Source organism: Chrysochloris asiatica, unplaced genomic scaffold (genome assembly GCF_000296735.1).
Source record: "Chrysochloris asiatica unplaced genomic scaffold, ChrAsi1.0 scaffold00038, whole genome shotgun sequence".
Taxonomy (NCBI): Eukaryota; Metazoa; Chordata; class Mammalia; order Afrosoricida; family Chrysochloridae; genus Chrysochloris; species Chrysochloris asiatica.
The window spans coordinates 6,163,930-6,187,167 of record NW_006408556.1 but is presented as its reverse complement, the minus strand read 5'-3'; the positions used below and the strand labels follow the sequence as shown (position 1 = coordinate 6,187,167).

The 23,238-nt window shown below is 46.2% G+C and overlaps 1 protein-coding gene across 1 annotated transcript in view; it reads right to left on the bottom strand.

The window, feature by feature from the left end:
* Nucleotides 1-6,089: 6,089 nt before the first annotated feature.
* FGD2 (FYVE, RhoGEF and PH domain containing 2) overlaps nt 6,090-23,238 on the bottom strand; it is a 28,106-nt gene continuing 10,957 nt past the window's right edge. Inside the window, exons 10-16 of the mRNA XM_006860419.1 lie at nt 13,158-13,237; nt 13,028-13,058; nt 12,488-12,580; nt 11,736-11,867; nt 7,769-7,915; nt 6,551-6,697; nt 6,090-6,302 (exon numbers count right to left, since the gene is read on the bottom strand). Coding sequence (XP_006860481.1) covers nt 6,090-6,302; nt 6,551-6,697; nt 7,769-7,915; nt 11,736-11,867; nt 12,488-12,580; nt 13,028-13,058; nt 13,158-13,237 — 843 coding nt within the window. The remainder of the gene's footprint in view (nt 6,303-6,550; nt 6,698-7,768; nt 7,916-11,735; nt 11,868-12,487; nt 12,581-13,027; nt 13,059-13,157; nt 13,238-23,238) is intronic.

Sequence of the window (23,238 nt, the reverse complement as noted above, 5' to 3'; positions counted from 1 at the left end):
CTTGATCATGTTACCTCCTGAAATGGCTGAACATCAACCAGTTTTTCTTTGGTACAGTGGCTCTCTGTATTCCTTCTATCTTCTTCTGATGCTTCCTGCATCATTCAATATTTTGCCCATTGTTGTTATTGTTAAGTGCGTTGAGTTATCAGTTGCGTGCTTTAACCACTGCCCCACCATGGTTTCTCAAGAAGGTTTTGTTGTTGTTTGTTGTTATTAAGTGCTATCCAAGTGGGTTCTGACTCATAGTGACCCTGTATAAGGTTTCCAAGGAACAGCTGGTGGGTTTGAACCACTGACCTTGTGGTGATCACCCTAGTGTTTATTCTACATTGCCACACCAGGACACAATTTTGCCCAAAGAATCCTTCAATATTGCAAGCTGAGGCTTGAATGTTTCTGAGGCTTGAATTTTACCCTCAGCTTGGGAAATGTTGAGCATGTTCTTCCTTTTTGGTCTTCTAACTCTCGATCTTTGCACATTTCATTATAATACTTGACTTTGTCTTGTGGAGTTGCCCTTTGAAATGTTCTGTTCAGCTCTTTTACTTTATTATTTCTTTCATTTGCTTTACCTACACTATGTTTAAGAGCAAGTTTCAGAGTATGTTCTGATATCCACTTTGGTCCTTCCTTAATTTCCTGTCTTTTAATGACCCTTTATTTTCATGTATGATGTTCTTGATGTCTTCCAACAACTCAATTGATCTTTACTCATTGATTTTTAATACATCAAATCTGTTCTTGAGCAGTCTTTAAATTCAAGTCAGACTGCAAAGTCATTTGAACTGCAAGGTCGGTAGTTGAAACTCACCAGCTGCTCTTTGAAAACCCTATACAGGGTTGCTATGGGTCAGAATCAACTTGACGGCACTTAACAACAACAACATATACTCAAAGTCTCTGTTATGATATGCTCATGTGTTTGTTACTTATAAAAATCATTTTATAAGAGCCCATAACCTTTACTACAAAAGCAAGCAAGTTGTTTGCAAGGGAGCCATCAAGGCACCAATCAAGTCCCTTTAGGACAAATCCCCCTCCAAGACTGAAACTGAAAGGGAACACATGAGCAGGCATGTAAGCTTGCTGGCGATCACATGGGTCTACTGGTGAGTGGAAGTGGGCAATTATATCCCTTGAAAGGCAGCAATGAAGATATGTGCTGAGTTCAACCATGTTCCATAGACTCCCATTGACCTAGAGATGAGAGAGAGAAGTGGAAAAGCTGCTTGGTCTGAAGTGTGGTGAGAACTGGGACTCCTGAGCCCATGAACAAGGACACAGCCACAGAGCCTTAAAGCTGAGAGTGAAGCATCCAGCTGATATGAAGTGAGGGGAGATGAACAAGAACAGCCAAACTTGCAGATAGTACCCATTTGACCTAGCCTCAATGGCTTGATAATCAGAACTCGACTAGAGGAAGATTAAAAAAAAATTTTTTTTTGGATAAAGGAAACAAGCATCAGGATTGGAGGAAGACTCATTTATATATATTTATATATATATATATTAAATGAGTCTTCCTCCAATCCTGATATATATATACATATATATATATAAAATGAGTCTTCCTCCAATCCTGATATATATATATATATATACAGAGAGAGAAAGAGAGAGAGAGAGTGTCCTGGTGTGGCACTGTGGGTTGATGGGCTGGAATGCAAAATCAGTTTGAACCACAAAGGTCGGCTGTTCAAGCTCATCAGTTGCCCCTTGGAAACTCAATACAGGGTTGATATGGATCGGAACTGACTAGACGGCACTTAGCAACAACATATACATATATAAAGAATGTAATAGGTACCTGCAAATTTTCCTCAGAACAAACCACAGGTTCTTGACATTGCCTAGTTACTAAGTTACGCTTGGAAAGGCATATAGTATCCAGTCACTGCGCTTCATTTCTTTCATGTCTGCCTCCATTCATATCCACTGTTTTCTACTCCAATCTCCCAATCTCCCTTCTTGGAAAGACATTCATGTTCTTGTGATTATAGAGGTAATACATGATCTTGAGGGGAAAATACGCATATCACAGAAGCAGAACATAAAGGAGAACATAAAACAACTACTCTTAAAGTTTGTTGCGCCTCTCTTCAGATTATGGCAATATGAAATATTTTTATACAAGCAGGACCAGAACGTTCCATAGCACAGTGGTTTGGAACACTGGCTGCCCATCATTCCCCAAGTTATGTCACTACAAGCAAGTTACCCAGACTTCTGTGCCTGTTTCCTTGTCTGTAAAGTGAGGGTCATACACTAATGATATAAAGAATTACATTTTTAAATCTTCACAAAGGAGTCACCAAACACTTAATGCACTCAGTTGCCAACTGAAAGTGTGATGGTTGGTGTCCACTCAGAGGTGCCTCAGAAGAAAAGCCTGGCAATTTACTGCCCAAAACTCAGCCACTGAAAACTCGATGGAGTGCAGTTCTACTCTAATACCCATAGGGTCTCTACAAGTCAAAGTCTACTTTACAACTTGTCCGGTTTGGTTTTTTTTGACATACATTATTGTTGTTGTTAAGTGCTGTTGGGTCGGTTCTGACTCAAAGCGACTCTGTATAGGGTTTCCAAGGAGCAGCTGGTGGATTTGAACTGCCAACCTTGTGATTTGAAGTCCAGTGCTGATTCTACAGCACTACACCAGGAGTCCTTTTGACATATGGTGGTGGTGGTATGCCATTGAGTCGGTTCCAATTCATAGCGATGCTGTACAGGGTTTCCAAGGCTGTAAATCTTAGGTGACTATGTGCCGTAGAGTTGGTTCCGATGCACAGCAACCCTGCATAGGGTTTCCGAGGTTGTTAAATCTTTATGGAAGCAGAAAGCCTCATCTTTCTCCTGCAGAACGGCTGGTAGCTTCAAACTGCTGCCCTTGAGGTTAGCAGCCCAACTCGTAACCACTACACTATCAGAGAGTAAATCTTTACAGGAGCAGAAAGCCGCATCTTTCTCCCATGAAAAGGCTGGGAGTTTTAAACTGCTGACCTTGAGTTTAGCAGTCTGACTTGTAACCACTACACTACCACAGCTCCTTTTGGACATATAGTGCTTAAAAATATTAGCTCCTTCTACAATTATTATTCAATCTCCATATGATAAGCACTGGACTGAGAACCACAAGGCCCGCAGTTAGAGCTTGTCAGCTGTTTCATGGGAGAAAGATGAGGCTTTCTGCTACCACAAAGATTTAAAGCCTCGGAGACCCCATACAGGGTCGCTATGCCTCGGAACCAACTCGAGGGTACTTAACAACAATAATATATAACGAACATCTTTCAGTGTCAATATACTTTCTTTGGACTCCCGGTGTGGCACTGTAGGATCAGCATCAGACTGCAAACCACAAGGTTGGCGGTTCTAACTCACCAGCAGCTCCTCAGAAACCCTATACAAGGTCTCTATGAGTAGGAACCAAACTCGATGGCACTTAACAACAACAACAAAGTCTTCATGAGGAACCCTGGTAGAACAATGATTAAAGCATGTAACTGCTATCCAAAAGTTCAAACCATCCAGCAGCTCTCTGGGAGAAAGATGTGGCAGTCTGCTTCCCTAAAGATTTACAGCTTTGAAAACCTTATGGGGCAATTCAGTACTGACTCCACTACTACGGGTTTGGGTTTGTTTCTTGGTAAGACTTCTTGTGGAATAGCTGCATCGTTCTCCATTGGAATGATCAGAGTTTATCTAACAAGTTTCATCTTGACGGGTTACTTTTATTTAATGAGTCTTCTGTTGATGGATATTTATTGAGTTTTCAGTCTGGGGGGTATTGTAAATAATGTGCAGTGAACATCTTGTCACACTGGCCTGGCTGTCTCCTTGGGGTAAATTCTCAGAATTGGAACTGCAAATCAAAGACTGTACAGAGGACTCAGTCTTTGGACCTCTTTCTTCTTCTGTCACACTCATATCCTCTGATAGGAGGGCTGGTGGGAGGACATCGATGAAATCTTGTCCCGGCCTGGAAGTCCAGGGCTGGAAATCAGATATCTTCTAGTAAGTTCTGACTGGTAGCAAGTTAGAATAGACCTGTGCTCCATAGGGTTTAGTTTTCTTTTAAAACTTTTTATTGTGAATTGAATAAAGAACAAATCCATTTTCCACGCAACAATTCGTACTAATTTTGTTTCATCTCATTGATTGCAACCACTTCAATGTAACATCACTTATCCTTCCTGTGTTTCCTGTGTTTCTAGTCTTCCTTCTGAGCTTTGTCCTTGGGTACATGCTGCCCTGTTGAGCTCAAATTGTTGATTGTTCTAAGGAATGCATACTTCCCTAGAATTATTGTTCATCTCATGTTGTTGTTGTTGTTAAGTGCCATCGAGTTCCTACTCATAGTGACTCTGTATACGGTTTCCAAGGAATAGCTGGTGGGTTTGAACCACTGACCTTGTGGTTCGCAGTCCAGTACTGATCCTACAGTGCCACACCAGGAGTTTGTCTTATAGAAACTGTCTCTTGTTGGGCTGAAAGTTGAGTGAGGGCCTAAAGTGTGACTAAGAGCCATCGTCTCAGGTATCCACAGGGTTTTTCAATGGGTAATATTTGGGAACTAGATTGCCAGGCCTTTCTTCGAAGGTACCTCTGAGTAGACCCTAATCACCAACCTTTTGGTTAGAAGCCAAGTGCTTATATTTTTGGTGAAAGTATACCCAGCAAAACAGGTTCCCATTCAACAATTTCTCTGCACATAATGTTCAGTGAAACTGGGTACATTTTTCAATTTGTGACATTCTCATTATTTCATTCTACTTACTCTTCTCCCATTAATTTAAGCTCACCAACTCCCCAATTTCTCATCTATGATTTAAAGCTGCTTTTTACCTCTTTTAAAGGAACAGTGATGCCATGGATTAAGCATTGGTCAGTGGTTCAAACCCACCAGCCAGCCACTTTGGAGGAGGAAGATGAGGCTGTCTCCTCCCACAAAGACTCACAGCCTTGAAACCCCTAGGGAGCAGTTCTACTCTGTCCTAAAGAGTCCCTATGAGTCAGAATTGACTTGACAGCAGTGGGGGGGTTAGGGAGCTGATCCCAGGTTGGGACCAGTCAACTACTGAGCCTGGAATGAGGCAAAGACTAATGATTTGTCTGTGTTTCACCTCTTCCAAGGCAGAGCCTGTCAGTGGCCAGGCCAGCTGGGAATGACTGGGTGGGTGTTGGGGCCTGGACTGGGACCACTTGTTTTTAGTCTACTGCCCACTGCCACTCCCTGGTGGTGTCTCATGGTAAAGCAGCCTCGCTCACCAGGCAGAGTGGCCAAACAAGGGTGTTTCCCCACTCAGTTTTCCTCTCACCCATTCCCTCCTGTCTCTACTTTTCTCGCTTTCACTCTTTGCTCCACTCATTCCTCTCCCATGCCTCATGCTCCCCACTTGCCCTGTTACTCTGCTACCTAACGGCAAGAGTTCTGACCTTATCCACTGAGTTAAAAACCTAGCTCTGGTACCTACTAGCTGTGACTCCTGAGCCTAGGTTTTCTTACCTGGAAAGTGAGGATTTTAGCTCCTGAGAGTGAAATGAGACAATCCATACAGAACACCCAGCACAATGCCTGGTCCAGCAGATATTTATTCATTATTATAATTGCTGCTCAGCCATTGGTAGCTTTCTTTCTTTCTTCTTCATCCTGGGTAGCCCAGGCCACACAAGAGGATTTCTATACATAGTCAGGGCCTCCTCCTCATCTCTAACTAATTAATTCAGACTATTGGGGGGTGGGGGGTGGAACAGGCATCCCCAGGTGATTTTAATGAGCAGTCCAGGTTGAGACCCACTTGTGTGACCAAACATCCTGGATTACTTCAGACTTTCCCAGTTTTAGCTCTGAAGGTCCTGAGTCCTAGCTAGCCCTCAGCTCCAGGAAGAGCAGGACAATGTTTCTTCGGCCCCTCCCCGCAGAACAGACCCATCTTCTGAATCAGAGCAACTTGTCTGAGCATTTAAAAACAGAAACTTGGGGTGGGGGTAGCAGAAGCTGCAGAAGATCTAGGCTTGGAGTCCGGGTGGGGTAAGGTGGGGGGGTGGTATGTAGAGAGATGGGGAGGGGAAACAACAGCTGCTGCTCAGTCAGACAGGTCCCCATCAGAACCCCCGGGGATCTGGCCGCTGGCTGAGCGCTCCACAGCCTTCACCCAGCGGTCCTTCAGCTCCTTAGTCTCGGCCTTGAATGTGTACAGCTGACCTGACTGTTGCAGCTGGAAGACCCGGGGGCCCACCTGGGGCCCAGCAATCACCTGGTAGCCCAGTAGAGGGATGGAGGTGTGAGCCCGCATGTCCTGGGAGGGGAGGGGAAAGCAGTGGGTCACTGTCCCCCTCCCCCATGCCCTGCCCACTTGAGCCCTACCACCTCTGATAGTCGTGTTGAAGGTAACACCCTAGAAGGGTGGAGCTGGTAGGAGGACATCGAGGATGATGTGCTTCAGTCTCCTCATCGGACACATGGAATCAATGGTATCACCACCACCACCACCCTCTACACATACACTGTTGGAGACCAGGCCTGGCTGGGTGGTGGCAATGTTACCTGAGGGGCAGCATAGATGTAGAGAACAAGGGGGTCGTCCCAGGGAATCACACACCAGCCCCGGGGGCCATTCTTGCCCCACCTGTCCCCAAGGAGCTGCAGGAAGCTGCACATCAGACTCTGCTCGGACCCCATTGCAAACCCTTTCTGAAACCAGAGAGAGGGACTGTCAGGGACCCCAGCACCTCCGTGGGTCGGACATTGTCTGGGGGCTTGACAACCACTATTTCTCATCTTCACAGCAACTCTGCAAGAAAAGGTTATTTGTCCCTGAGGCTCAGAGGTCCCATCGTGTACCTGTGGTCACCACTGGCAAGTGGCAAGGCTGAAATGGTACCCTAGCCAGCCTGCCCCCATTGTGTGCGTGTTCAGGGTACAGGTGCTATAACTCAGGCCAGAAGAGGGGCCCACCATGCCCTCTCATCAGTCAGGGAAGGCCTGGGCTAGGGTGGAAGGGCTGGAAGAGGCCCAATGCCCGTGGGTAGAGACCAATTTGAACCTGGGTGCTGAGCTCAGCTGGAACAGGCTGGGTGATTCTCTCACCTCCCAGGGACAGTGGGCTGTCGACCCGGCCTGTGGGGTGGTGGCAACCGATGTCTGGGTTGGTTGGCACTGTATCTGTGGAGCAAAGCTGAGCACAGCAGGTGCCCCAGCAGCAGCGTCGGAGCAGCCAGGGGAAGGCCTGTGGAGGTGGGGCGGCTCAGAGAGGCCCCCAGGGCAGCAGAAAGACACGCTACAGCAGAGATCAAGGAGCTGGCTCAGAACTCTCTGGGAGACATTGGGCAAGTCACGTCTCTGGTCCTGGGTCCCACTCCACGGGAGAGCAGAGGTGGGACCAGATGATCCTGGAAGGCTCTTGTGGTTAGAATCGAGCCTCCAGTCTGTCTCTGTCTAGCAGTGGGACCCTGCCCTGGAGCCTCAGTTTTCCCTTCTGTAAAATGGAATCAGACATCAGCTCTCTCTGCATTCTGGGACTGTTGGGGCTGGGCAGGGGGATATGAGCAGGAACTTATTGGATGGGGACACAGAGGAGGGGCTGAAGAGCCTGGATAGTAGGGCTGGAGCCAAGTGTTGCAGCCATTTGGTGATAGACCTAGTGCTGTTTGGGCTGGGGAGGGTCTGTGGGGACGGAAGAGGAAAGGAGTAAAAGGGACCATGTAACCAGCACCTGGCACAATGCTAGCACGTGGTGGCCACTCAGCACACACATGTGCTCACCTCCAAGATGCCCCGCCTCTTGTCCTCCTTGTCCTTGGGGACCACGTTTCCCGTGAGGAATGTGTAGCAGTCACAGCAGACTCGGTTGGGCCTGTTGTCATCATACTTCAGCTCGGCCCGGTAGTCGGAGCACCGGGCACACACCACCTGCCAAGGATGGCCGGGAATGGGGCGCAGGACCTGAGTTAGGCCGGGAGGGCCGTGCCTGTATGTGGTTAGGGGTGGGAGGTGAGAACAACCAGGAGAAAGACAAAGAAAGCTGTGGGAGAGGCATGGAGGGAAGAACAGATAGTGGGAGATAGCGCAGACTCCAGGCTTCCTGAGTCCAGTCTCACTGCACATGTCCTAACTTCTCTCCCCTTCAGAATCCTCTTCAGTGAAACAGGGATGAGATCATAACTCTGCTTTGTGTAATGTTTAAAGGCCAGAAGTCAAGTCCCATAAAAGGCCACTAATCCAAGGGCTGGAAGATCAGAGGAGACACTTGTCCTAGGCACTCTGCCCATACCAGACTCACTTCTCCAAGGACTCTTCCCCTGGCCCTCTCACCTGGCTGCCAACAACCCTGACCAAGCCGTCTGTCCTCCTCACCTGACATCAAAGACAAGGCGACCCATAGGGAATAGCACTTTGCTGAGGACCACACAGCTAATTGCAAACAATTGGTCCTCCACAAACAGTACAGAAGTTCTTTCTACGGTTTAACATTAAGATTCATGCAAAACTTTGCATCCCACTGAGTCACATGCTCAGGTGTGTTCTGATACAAAATGACAGGTTGGCAAAAATACCTCTAGACATCTTCTTAAAACCAAACAATCATTTCAGCTTAACTAGTAAAGAATGCCTGCCTTTAACAGTGTGCTCTTTTAAGAACCATCTCTGCGAGACCAAAGTGACAGCAGCTGCCGGAGATATTAGAGAAGAAACTTAGGGGGCAGTGAGTTGATGTTACTAGGGGAGGAATCTTCTAGAAAGGAGGGTGAGAAAGGTTATATAACTTGAAGAATGGCATCCAGGTCATTAAGTTGTCACAAAGAAATTACTGAATGGGTGTATGCTCTGTTGTAGATATTTTCAACCACAACAAACAAATTATTATTTTTTTCAAATGATGGGTTTTGGTCAGAAAGACATCTCATATCTACTCTATGGATTAGGGTCTATCCCCATCCTGTCCTGGAGAAGCCCCCAAAAGGTTGACATGGATCACACCGGGGGGAACCAAGTGTGCTAGGAATGAGAAGACTTGGAAAGAGGCACAAGTGTGACTTAGAGGGAGACCAGGCTCTCACAGTGAGCCCAGGATGTGGGCTTGGAAAGGGAGGGAGGCAGAGGGTGGAGGGTTATTCCTCAGCCAGCATGGAAGAAGCTTATGTATGCCCAGCGTGTGGCCTGGGGAGGGAGCCGTAGGAGGAGGCCTGCCTCTGCCCCACCCTCACACAGATACCGGTCTGGCAGGAGAGACAAAAACTGGGCACCCAAACCACCGAAACAATGACTCACAAATCACAAAGCTATTCACGGTCATGAGAAACCCCAAAATTAGGACAAGGTTAGCTCAGACAAGGAGCACACAAGGGATTTGGACTACCTTTGGAATTTTGGATTCTATTCTTATCGATGTCTTTACATTTTTATAATAGGATACATATATTTATTTAGTTATATTATTTTACATGGGGTCCTAGTGTGGGCTGTGGGTTAATGTGCTGGACTGAAAGTCAATTTGAACCACAAGGTTCAAGCTCACCAGCTGCTCCTCAGAAACCCTATACAGGGTTGCTATGGGTCAGAACCGACTTGACAGACTTAACAACAACAATAACATTATTTTACATAAAGATATTAAATACATTCCATTTCTTCTTTCCCCACCAACTATTTATTTTGAAAAAATTCCCGATCTATAGGCAAATTCAAAGAAAAGCTCAGTGATACCTCCCAGCCTAGACTCACCAATTGGTAACATTTGGGCTGCCTTTGGTTTTACTTTCTATAATTGTAACTTATTTCTTCTGAACCATGTAATAATAAGTTGCCATCATCATGACCTGAAAACACAAAACTCATTGCTATTCCTACTCATGTTATTGTTGTTGTTAAGTGCCGTCGAGTCAATTCCGACCCATAGCGACCCTGTGTAGGGTTTCCAAGGAGTTTAAGCGAAACACCAACCTTACAGTTCAAACGATTTTGCAGTCTGATGTATTAGCCCACAGCGCCACTCTACTCATTTTGACCCTAAAAAACAGAGTAGAATTGTCCCACAGAGTTTCCTAGGTTGTAAATCTTTATGTAAAGAGATTGCCACATCTTTCTCCCATAGAGCTGCTAGTGGGTTCGAACCTCTAGCTTTTGGTTAGTGGTCTAGCACTTTAACCACTGTGCCACCTGACATCATGACACTCACCCTTAATTAAATATGCAGCTGGCATCGCCTCAGAAAAAGATCATGTTCCTGCCTATCCACAATGTCATTACCACACTAGGGAAATGTAAAATTGATACAAAACAATTGTTGCTGAGTGATGTTGAGTGGATTCCAACTCACCACAACCCTGTATCAGGTTTCTGAGACTGGACAAGTCTTTCTCCTGACAAGCTAACTGAGTGGGTTTGAACTGTCAACCTGTCAGTTAGCAGCTGAGCGTTTAACCCTCACATCCCCAGGGCTCTGACATTTCATTCAATTGTCAGAATTTTGTATTAAGCTGAAGGTAAGTACATGATGGTTACCACATTATTCTTTGTGCATTTTTGCACTTCTTTAACAATATTTAAGATCATCACTGGACTGGGAATCAAAAAGGTCAGCAGTTCAAACTCACCAGCTGTTCCTAGGGAACCCTATACAGGGTTATTATGAGTCAGAACCTACTGGACAGCACTTAACAACAACAATGTTTCATCTTTTTTTATTTTTGAAGAGCTCCCTTACAAAGTTGCCAGTGTGAGTGGATTTAGCTCTCACTTGTAGGTGTGAATCACTAGAACAATAGCTAAGCCCTAGAGCCTTTCTATTTGTCTTTGGATAGTAGCTCATCACTTACTTCCACCTGAACGCAGGTGTGTCCTCAGCAATAGAAACTGACTTTACATCCTGATTTAATACATTTTGAGGACACCTCCCTGACAGGCCCCAACTTGGCCCAGCAGGACCTCTCCTGTCCCCTGGGGGTCATCACAGACTGAGGGTGCAAAGGGCTTCTCTGTTTGCAGAGTAAACTAAGGGTGTAGTGATGTCAACACAGAACAGCATCCAAGACAGTGGCTGCGTATCTACTCCTGATGGCAGAGGGAAGAAAGGACTCAGTTTCTTCCTCAACAAGCTGGCAGTGTGATCCCACAACTACTGAAAAAGAACAGACTCCTTACATCCATCCTGGAGGGAAGTAAAAATAATCACCCCCATTTCATACATGAAGAAACTGAGGCCCAAATTTAGAGAGTAAAGTTGGCCACAGAACTCAGCAGATGCTCAAGGGCTGAGGATAGACCAAGAAGCAGAGGGACAGGTAGACAAGGCCAGTCAAGAAGAGAAGATGCAGGACACCAGACTGGGGAGGTGGTGGGTGCAGAACTGAGAGGGCCTGAGGAATTTGGAAGCCCCCATCCCAGAACTGGAGGCTATTTTCTGTTCTGGGCTTGGGGACTTCGGTGCATGATGGAAAGAAAGCAAGAGCATTAACAAGGTCAGATTTTGGGATGCCTCAAGCAGGTCACTTAACCACCCTAAGTCTCACTCCCCATGTATGCAATGGGACCATGGCAGCCCCTGCTCAGAGGGGGGCACCGTGAGGTCCCAGGGAGATAATATACCCACACCTGGCACAGACTTGGTGCCGACACTACCAGGTTGTGTGACTTGAAGTTGGCAGAGTTGGTGGGGAAGGTGGCAGGGCCTGAGCTGGGAAGGCGGGTAAGGTTGGACAGGGGCAGCAGAGCTGTGGGCAGGAGCACTCACATAGCCACAGGCCCGGCAGTGGTGGCGGCGGCGCCTCAGGGCGTTGAAGGGCTCCTGACATCTCATACACATAGTCACCATCTTGTCCCGCACCCACTGTGGTGCCCGGAGGCCCAATTCCTCTGACTGCAGCTGTGAGAGGAGAGGGCACTGGGCTTCAGGGTAGGCATATTGTAACTCTCTTCTGCCTACCCTCCGAGAACCTGGGGCCCTCTGCCCGTCCTCTTGTGACAGGGATGATGAGTGTGGTGCCTTTCAATGGAGTCCACATGGAGCAGACTGAATGTTTGAAGACCATGTGGGAAGGCAGTTTACTACGATCCCTATTTTACAGATGAGGAAACTGAAGCCCTGAAGTCAAGTGCTCTAGCAAGTCAGAGTTCAGAGCACAAAACTGAAATCAAGTCGCAGACACTTTCTCTAACCCTTGGCCCACAGTCCTCCCACTTCTCCTTGGTTTCCCATTTCTCAGACACTTTCAAACTCCAACCTGCATGACTGCCCGCGGTCAGGGAGGTATAGCTGTGGAATTTTCCAGGGATCTAGAGACTTCAAGAGGACATTTTTGCTAATGGGGGAAGCTTTGGTACTATAGTCACCAAGTAGGGTGATGCTGAGTAGGGAGATCCTTCAAATCACACCTGGTAGGTGACATTCTCCATCCCTCCCAGCTGACCTGGGCAGAGTAGACAGAAGGAACAAGCCCTGATTGGGCTGGTGACTCCAGCGAAGATACAGAAGTCTTCATTTACCTCCTGCTCCTGAGTGTCTCCCTCCAGCCCTTGGACCGCAGTCTTGAAGGTTTCATTCCGCTTCTCAATTTGGTCAATGGCTGCTTGGCAGGCCTGGGGACAGAAGCAGTGACAGACTGCTTATCTGTCCCTCCATCCACATAGTCAACAAACATTGCTGAGAGCCTACTGGATGCCAGGCACTGGAGTCTAAACTCACATTGACCCACTTCAGCAGGGAGAAACAATTAGCCCCAGATTATAGATGTGAAAACTGAGGTTCAGTTGTATTAAATGACTTGCTCCAGGCCATCCAGCTAGGCAGTGAACCTAGGTTTGACTCCAAAGGTGGTTTAATCACCACAAAGCAATTCATTAGAATGCGTGGGGAACAGCTGGGCACATCCAGGTCCTCTCTCTCTCTCTCTCTCTCTCTCACACATATGCATGCACACATACATGTGCACAAATACACACACATGCATCCCTCTCCTTCAACCTGGGTGGGCTGAGGAATCCTAGACTGCCACAGCCCAAAGGAACCCTGGAGTGTTCTGATACCTGCATCCAGGAAATCATTTCCTCCTCGGATCTGCTCAGAAAGGGAACACAGTTGTTGACTGAAGCATCCTCCTTCCCATCCCCATTCCCCCCCACCCCCACCCCCTCACCAAGCTCCCAGCTGGCCTACCTGGCTTGCAGCTCCAAAGTGCGCTGCTTCCCAGACACCAGGAAAGCGTGAGGGAACTCAGCATCACTCAACTCCCGCACCTGCATAAGGACAGATGGAGGAGACCAGGTCAGACTTGTCATCTCTCTAGGCACTGTGGAGTGGGGGGAGGGGAGACTGTGCTGGAGGCAGGAGGGACGTTGAGGGTTGGGGAGCAAGGCCTACCCTGTGCCTCCCACATCTTGCTGAACAAAGCAAATGGGCTTGCCCCTGGGGCTTGCTCTAAGGAAACAGGGCATCTAGCCAAGGGAATTTTAGGAGCAGAGGAGTGGGCCCAGTGCAAGCTGGGTGTCTTATTTTATCTAGTGCTACTAAGGTCGCTATGAGTTGGTACCCACTTGATGGCACCTAACAACAACAATTATAATAGAAATACCACATTCCACCTTTTGACCCCAAGCAACATTTATGTCCTTTCACATGCAAAACATTCATTCCCACTCCATCAATGCAAAAGTCTTCAATCAACTCCAAGTCCCAAATTTCACTTTCTGAAGCATCTAAACTCAAATACGGGTGAGATTTTAGGCATGTTTTATACTTTAGGTATTTTTCTGTGAACCTGTGAAATGTAGGCTACAAATTACAATGACAGAACTTGCACAAGGTAGACATTTCCAATACAGATGAGAGAAATTGGAGGCAAAGAAGAGATAGCAGGCACCAAGCAAGTCCCAAACTCAACAGAACAAATTACATTAGCTCTCAGGGGTTGAAAAGAATCCTCTCTTCTCTGAGATCATCTGGACAATGGCCATGGCCTCTGAATTCTGGGTGTAGACCTCTTGGCCTAGGCTTCAGCTCCACTGTTCAGGACCATTAGGACAGCAACTCTGCTCCCTGAGCTTTGGGTGGCCCCATTTTCCTAGTCCATTTGAGTGATGGTCCCACCCCTTCAGCCCTGGAAGGACCCGTTCCTCTGCCCCTTGGGCATGACAACCCCACCTCCTCAGCTTTGGGTGTCAGCCCCACCCCTAGCACACCTCAAAATGGCAGCCCAGAACCAAATTGGCAAAGATCCGACTCTTTGAAACCTAGGAGGCTGTGGTCCCACCCTTGGAGATCCAGACGATCATAGCCCCACCCTTTGAAACTGAGAAGGCCTACTTCCCTGCTCCTTCCAACAGTTCTGCTGACCTCCAAGCTCTCCAAAGACTGTTCTTTTCTTTTGAAGGACAACAGGTATATTTCCTTTAGCATGTTTCCTGCCTATAGAATTCCAGAAGACAGACACCTTCTTTCTTTTTGTTCTTCCTCTGTCCCTTCGGTCTAAGTTGATGAGTTTTCTGCTGTGGTAGTTGGTTAGACCCATCAGTCACAGGCTTAATCTCTTTAACAAAAGGTTACATAGTCACATCCTTGATGAAAATTCTAAGACATGTGTCCTTAGTTTGTACAACAGAATTTTCCAAATATTTGGTTCTATTTTCATTTTGCACAGTTCATTTGTAAGTCCATCTCTTTCCGCTCACGTTTCACTAAAAGTAGCAAGGAGAAACCATGTGACACCTTTAAGATCTTGCTTAAAAATGTCATCAAATATTCAAGTTCATCATTTACAAACTCTGCCTTCCACAAAACATTTGAACATAATTCGGACAAATTTTTTGCCACTGCCGAACAAGCATCACCCTTCCTCTACTGCCCAATCACATGTTCTTCATTTTCTTTTAAAGCCTCACCAAAAGCACATTTAGTGCCCATATTCTCTGGTAGCGTGGTGGTTACGAGTCGGGCTGCCAACCTCAAGGTCAGCAGTTTGAAACTACCAGCAGTTCCGCAGGAGAAAGATGAGGCGTTCTGCTCCAGTAAAGATTTACAGCCTTGGAAATCCTGTGCAGGGTCACTGTGAGTCAGAACCGACTCCACGGTACTTAACAACAACAACATTCCTAGCAGCATTCTGTTGCTGGCACTGTATATAGTTTTTAGATGTACAGACTTTCTCTATAGCTCTTCTCATTTCCTTCTGTGACCTCACCAGAATTGCTTTTGACATTCATAATTCTACCAACATTCTGGTCAAGGTAATCTGGGATTTTACTATTAGATACCCCAAAGACTCTTCCAGCCTCTACCCATTTCCCAATTCCAAAACCACTTTCACACTTTAGGTATCTGAGCAACACCCCACTCTTCTGCTACCAAATCCTGCCTTCATAGCTTTATCATCCAGAAATGTATTTTCTCACAGTTTAGAAAGCTAGACATCTGGATTTAGGGTACTGGCCTTTAGGAAAGGCTTTTTCTCTGTATTGGCTCTGGAGGAAGGCCTTGTCTCTTTGAGCTTCTGAACCTGGGAGGGCTTCAAGTGGTTTAGCATCTCTGCTTTTCTGGCAAAGTTTAATCTCTTTTATGTGGTGCTGTAAGACAAGCACTCGACCATAAAGTCAGTTCAAATTCACCAGCCACTCCTCAGAAACTCTATACAAAGTCTCTGTGAGTCGGAACCAACTCTATGGCACTTAACAACAGCAACAACACTATCTCAAAATAGATTAACTCAAGGTACACCCTCTATTAATCTTGCCTCATTAACATAACAAAGACAATCCAATCCATTCCCTAACCACAGACACAGAGGTTTGGATTTAGAACACATACTTTGGGGAGACATAATTTAATCTTTAACACTGGGATGATAACTTTTAAAACAGGATTTGCCAAAAATGGAAATTGGGCCTCTAAACCAGATTTGGGGACATACAGCTTTTCAAGAGCAGGCCTGGGGCCTAGAATGAGATCCCCTACCTCACACAGTGAATGGAAGAATTGATCACCCAATTCATAGATCAAACAGGTACCCCATGTCTCCTCATCCTCTTGCCCCAGCTCCAAGGGTCCAAGGTCATTACGAAAGCTGCCAATCATGGAGCAATTACTATGTGATGGGTAGTAACCTCAGGGATCGATCTCCAGGCACGGCGTCATTTAATCTGTACAACTCCTGAACCCACTGATCAATCGTAACATTCCCCGACAGAGACACAGCCAGACATTATGTGACCTCTGAAGGAAGACCTATCACTAGTTCATCAGTCTTCTTGCACCACTGAATCTGGACAACTGTCTAGATTATCTATCAGTTCACAAGAGCTATGGGAGGAATGGCAACATGTTTAATGAAACTAAGAGGCTGCAGTTTGCAAAATCTAGACTGCGGGAAACTATAAAACCAAAATGGCCTGAATTACTCAATTAATGGTGTTGTTAAGTTGTCATCAAGTCTACTCCCCGCTTATGGCGACCCCATGCAAATGGGATCACTCATGGTGACCACACACACAACTGGATTGGACCATTGTTATCCATAGAATTTCCACTGGCTGATTTTCAAAGGGAGATTTCCAGGCCTTTCTTCATAGTCTGTCTTAGTCTGGACGCTCCACTGAACCCGTTCAACATCATAGCAACACACAAGTCTCCACCAAAGGACAGGCAGGGGCTGCATATGAGGTACATTGTCCAGGAATCAAAGACAGGTCTCCCATGGAAGATAAAAATTGAATCCACCATGGCCCCCTCATCAATTAATAAATGGGGAAGGAGGCAGGAGAGGACAGTATAATAGGTTATAGGAACTAGAAGGGACATAACACTAATGATTGAAAGAGATTAATGGGGAGACCATACTGGCACCCCCTTCCTCATGTTAGGACTAGTCTAACCTTCAGACTCCACAAAACCAGTCCATTTCCTCTATAAGGATCTGGCGTGATTTGAACTTGATGCCCTTGACCATGGAGAGATCCTGCAGGTTTGAAAATGGAGAAGGTCATGTGAAGAACATGGTTTGGAGAAAGCCACCCAGCAGCTGTGTACACGTTGGGGTGAAAGGTTAGATGGGAGTAAACTAGGTCCAGCCTATAGCAAGTTCAGTTAGGAAATGGACAATTAATGGGCTGGGACTGCCCAGGCCTGACTCAAATGATTGCACTTGGGGAGAGAGAAATAGATCCCAATTGGGGGGACAATGTCCGGAAATCTAGCAAGAATACATGTTAATTGGGTGAGGGAGAGGGAACAAGGAACAGACGGGGAAATCCAAGGTTTAGAGACCAGACCACATTGCTGTCAAGTCAATTTTGACTCATAATGACCCTACAGGACAGAGCAGAGCTGTGCCCTAAGGTATCTAAAGCTGTAATCTTTATGAAAACAGACTGTCACCTCTTTCTCCTGCAGAGCAACTGGTGGGTTTGAACCGCCAACCTTTAGGTTAATAGTCAAATGCTTAACCACTGTGTCACAAGGGCTCCTTGGAGACCAGAAGTGGAAAGAGAAATGATGGCTTTGGTAAGAAAAGGGAGTAGTGGGAGTTCCTGACCTGAGGACCCAGGCCACCCTGCACCACCCCCACCTCGGTGACCTCATTATCATTCTGCAGAGGGATAATTTTCTGAGCTCTGCCGTCCAGTCTCAATCACTCTCCCTGGGTCTGCTCTAGTTCAGCCCCTTGCGACCTCATACAGTGTCTTTGTGCACATTAGAAAAGGGCATTCCTTCCTGAAAACTCTATACTGACACCTGTCGACAAATTGGCACAATACCCAGGTTTTGTTGGAAGGAGACACTTGGCTGCCATCTGTCGGATAATTCTCATTATAAATCTATGATGGTTTCCCTGTCATCAGGCTTTGAAGTCTGCTGTGAATGGCACTCTCTTAGATGGACTATTCTTGTGCAGTGCACAACTCGCACATCTATACGAGGAGGCCCTGGGTGTGTGGACCTGAACCCTTCCTTTCCTTCTTCCCTGTAGGATGGCATATGATCTTGGGGACAAATCAGCAGCTCAGAAGTAGACCTTTCCAACTTCCTACAAGGATGTCATAGGCCACTGGGAGCCGTCCTAATCAGTTCAAAGTCGTATCTCCCTCCAAAACTTCGGTCTAAGAAAATGGTTCCCAGGAAGATGTGGGACAGCTAACAGCTCTGCGTCGGCTACGCCCGTGCTATCCAGTAGAGGGTGCTATGCGCTTGCAAGAAGGCAACAAGCTCTCCGGGAATGTGCTTGTTGGCGCCTGCCAGTCCCACAAGGACTGCACATACACTATGGTCTGACGCTCTCAGCACTTCTGCGTCTATTTTCTATTTAGATTCTACTTTGGTCTACATTTCTTGGCTTCTGTATCGATTTCTGACTCTCTTTTTCTGACTGAGTGTCTCCCTACAGGGTTGCCTGTCTCATTTCTCTGTGTCGTTGTTAAATGCTGTAGAGTCTGTTCTGCTCATAGAGACCCTGTATAGGGTTTCCAAGGAGTAGCTGGTAGGTTTGAACAGCTAAACTTGAAGTTAGCAGTCCAGTGCTGACCCTACAGCTTCACACCAGGAGTGTCTGTCTGTAACTTTTTTTTTTTTAATAATAATTCTTAATGTTGCGATTAAATTACAAAAAGACATGAGAGTTAAACAAAACCATGACACTTAATTGTTGTTATGTGCCGTGGAGTCGGTTCCGACTCATAGCGACCCTGTACAGGGTTTCAGAGGCTGTAAATCTTTCCGGGAGCAGAAAGCCTCATCTTTCTCCCGCGGAACAGCTGGTAGTTTGGAACTGCTGACCTTGTGGTTCACAACCTGATTCGTAACCACTTGAGTTTGGAAACAAGCTAAGGATCACCACTATGACCAAAGTTATTCCATGTTGTATTGGAAGTTCTGTCAGTAAGATGAAAACAAATGATATAAGGTTAGAAAACGGAGAAGCACGCCATTATTTTTCACAAATAATATACTGAATTTTGTAGGATATGCTAAAGAATCTATAGATAAATTATTATAATTAGTAAGTGATTGGGGAATAAAACACTTAAATAGTAAAAAATCAGCTGTGTTCTATAAGGTAACATATACACAATGAAATTAAAGGGAAATTGTCAGAAAAAAATCTGATTTAGGAGTACATTTAATAAAGCACCTCTCTGGGGAATTTTTGAAATGTTTTTGCTATGCTTTAAATAAGACAAATAACTGGAATATTTACAGTATTCATGGATGGGAAAGCTAAATACTGTAAATATGTCTATTTTCTCCATATTGATCTAGAGACCAATGTAATCCCATTAAAAATTCTAAGAGTACTTTTGTTCTCCCTCCGCCATTATCTTTTTTTTTAAATGTTTTATTGTGAATTATGTGATAGTTTACATGGGAGAACATTAGTTTTACATTCATCCTATCGTATATCATTTCATTGTTATGGTTACAATCCCCTCCATGCATCATCAAACAATGAAAGGGTATACCCAGCAAGCCTGCCTCTCGGTCTTCAGCACACAGCCCCTCTCCCTCTCTGGGTCTAGAGTCCCCAGCCACTCTATCTCTCCAATTCATCGTCTCTGCCTCCAACGCTGGTGTCACTATTTCTTTGGGTAGGGTCCTGCACTCCACTCTTCTCCCTTGATGGTCCCAGGGACCTCCACTCCTGGACTGCAAAGTCAACCACTCCCCTCCTTTTGCTACAAAACATCTACCTTTACATTTCCAACCCTCACAGTCAGTCCTGATAACAATTATTCATTATTGCCACAAGAGTTGTATCCCCATCTCCTTTCATCAGCACTGCCCAGTCAGATTGGATTACTCAGTAGAGATTCTACCTTCTTCCGTACCCTCTGGATCTAGGCTCCCTCTTGAAAGCTTGTATTCCAGTCACTTCTTGCCTTTGTAGCCACCACCACCACCACCCCCTTTTTGGGTAGCCAATGTCCAAGTTGCCCATCCCTGTCTACCCTGTGTATGGAGGAGGTTGGAATGATCCTCACTGTAAAGATTTGTTCCCTCTTTTGAGCTACTGCATCCATAGGTGTAGGTCAAGTTCATCAAATTGTATCAGATTACTCTTTTTTCCCCTCTTCTTTCTTCTTCCAGTTGAGTTCTGATCATTCAGCCATTCAAGCCAGGTCAAGTGAGTATTATCTGTAAGTGTGGGTGTTCTTGTGCATATGCCCTCACTTCTTATCAACTGGACGCCTCACTCTCCACTCTAGTCCTCTTTGGCTATGTTACTGACTATGGGCCCAGGAGTCCCCAGGTCTTGCCATGCTTCTAGCCAACCAGGTCTCCACCCGGGTTCACAGGAGTCTATTGAACAAGGTAGGACTTAGCTTGCAGCTTCGTTGCTGTTTGTCCCTCACTTCCCCTTATCGGTGACCAACATGGTCACCAGTCAGAGCGCATGTCTGCTTGTGTATTCCCCTTGAGTCTTAGTCTTGGAAGGAGGTTTGCTCTGATGGGAACTGACCGCTTGCCTTAATGTCTCCTGGACGAACAACTTGCTTGTTCTTGTAGTAGTCAGTCAGACTGCTGTGATTGTTTTGTATTTTTCCTGTCGGTCTTTCTTTCAAGAAGTATCTTCTATTCTTAAAGCCACTCTGGGCTGGTCTGCTTGTCCTTTCAAGTGGAGATTTCCCACCTCAGAAGATTCTGGATGGGGTTTAGGATTCCACCTATGGTCTTATGCAATGCAGAGGCTCCGCAGGAAGCCTCCTTCACTGGGCAAGTTGTAGCCCCATTTTAAGCATTCCAATCAGTTATAGGCAGAAGACGGACTCACAAGTTTCTATGGTGATGTTTCTGGCTAGGCCTTGCTCTCCCCCTCAAGTGTCCATTTTATAATGGTATGCAAGGGAAACAAAGATTCAAAAGACATCCAAGCATCTTAACATTATTTTCCCTTTTTTACCCATTCAAACCATGCCTCAATCCCTGTATTCCAGAGCCCTGTTGTTCCAAGACTGTGCATACATCATTATTTACCTCTGTCCCACTTAGCCCATGCAAACCTGCCTAACTGTTCTCCCATCCACCTTGTTCTTCCATTCCCCTCCCACTTCTTGTGTATTGCCCCCCTGTAATTTTTTTAACTTTTCTTAGTCTCACTTTCAAGTAGTACAAGACATACAAGCCTGTATAAGCCCTGATTGCTAGAACATTCTGTTTTCCCCAGAGGATGGGAAGCAGGAGGCCCCCCAAATAAGTTCTACTCGCAGAAAGCCTTCGTTAGTTCAGACGTGGGCTGTGAGCTTTGAATCCTTAGAAGGTGCCCATGTCCCCTCCCCAGCCCCCTAATCCTCATACTTCACCAGGCCCATTTCTTGGCTAAGGCAATCTCAGCCGGGAGCAAGGGCAAGGCTCTCCTGCAGGGAATGCTCAGAAGTCCTTGTCTGTAGCTCCCTCCTGGGGCTGATCCGGGGGGGTGTCAGGGGTGGATATGAGGATGGGAATGGGGAGACAGGAGGGTGCCAAGATAGGTAAGACCAGTTCCCAGCCTCCAGAGCACAACAGGTCCCAGGAGCTATCAGAAACAGGAAAGAGGGGTGGCCCAGAAGATTCTCCCACCTTTTCCTCCACTATGCCTGAAATTCCACCATAAACTTTATTCTTCTAGATCAAAGTCTTAATGGTGGTGGTGGTGTGCTGTGGAGTCGGTTTCAACTCATAGCAACCCTGTATAGGGTTTCTGAGGTTGTAAATCTTTACTGGAGCAGAAAGCCTCATCTTTCTCCCATGGAATGACTGGTAGTTTTGAACTGCTGACCCTGAGGTTAGCAGCCCGACTCGTAACCACTACGTTACCAGAGCTCCTTAAAGTCTTAATAGGAGATGGTATAACAGTATAGTGATTAAGTACTGGGGCACTGGACTCCTGACATTTTGTCTTTTAATCCTGGTTTGGTCACTCAAAGAAGGATTTGCCGTGTGACTTCAAGCAAATTACTTTTCTTATTTTTTAAAAATAGGATTCACTATAAATATTGTCACACATGAGCAAACTATCCAAGGTTACTCACTGTAGTCTCAAATACGATGACTGATGATTAAAAACAACCTAAGTACCAGACTGCGAAGCACAAGGTCTGTGATTCAAGCCCGCCAGTCGCTCTGCGGGAGAAAGATGTTGCTTTCTGTTCCCGAGATTTAAAGCCTCAGAAACCCTACAGGGTCGCCATGAGTCAGAACCGGCTTGACGGCACTCAACAACACCACCAACAAGCATCCATCGGTAGGGAACTGAGTCCCTGGGTGGTACAGTTAATACGGTGACTTGAGTCCACCTAGAGGAGGACAGCTCTGCTGTGACATACATGGGTTCACCATGAGTCAGGATCAAGTCCACACTGCAGACCCACAGCATCAGAGCCTGCATTTTTAACACAATGCCCAGGGGATTCATACCCACATTGGAGTTTGCGAAATGCTAGCTTGAAGTTAAATGGGGATGTGCATAGTCCCAAAGAGTGGGCCAGACTAGTGGGAACCTGGAAGGGGTCCTGGGCAGAAGGGCTAGGTGCCAGATGGGAGTGTTCTAACCCTAAGCCGTGGCATGTCCAAGTTTGTCCAGGGCCTGCCAGGCTTTGTGGGTTCCTGGATTGAAAATCTGGCAATGTTACTCCTCTTGCTACTCCCCACACTCATTCCCACCCTCGGGGTGAAGCCTGGTGGAGGTTGGGGGGTTGTGAGGTTAATTTTATAGGTCCACTTGGCTAGGCTATGATTCTCAGTGGTTTGGCAAACATGAGACTGCTTACTGTTCTACAATGTAATGTAACGTAGTGTAACCACATTTTGATGTGAGCTGATGGGATCTGCCAATCAGTTGAAAGAGAATGTGGCCTGCCTCCAGAAGCTAAACGGATGATCTGTCAAAGCTCACTCTCTCTCAACCCTGCACGCTTCGCCTTGCCTTACTTCCAGTTCTTGGGATGCAGACCTGGAGAAGCTTCTGACCTGCTATATATATGAAGTCCTGATGAGGTGCGGTAGAATGTGCACTGGGCTGCTAATCACAAGGTCAGCAGTTCAAATCTATCAGTCGCTCTCAGAAACCCTATTCAGGGTCACTATGAGTTGGAACTGACTCAACAGCACACAATAACAATAACAACATATATATGTGTGCTGTTGTGGGTTAATGTGCTGGAGTGCAAGTTTAGTTTGAAACACAAGGTCAACAGTTCAAGCTCACCAGCCGCTCTCCGGAAACCCTATACATGGTTTCTATGAGTCGGAACTGACTTGATGGCACTTAAAAATAACA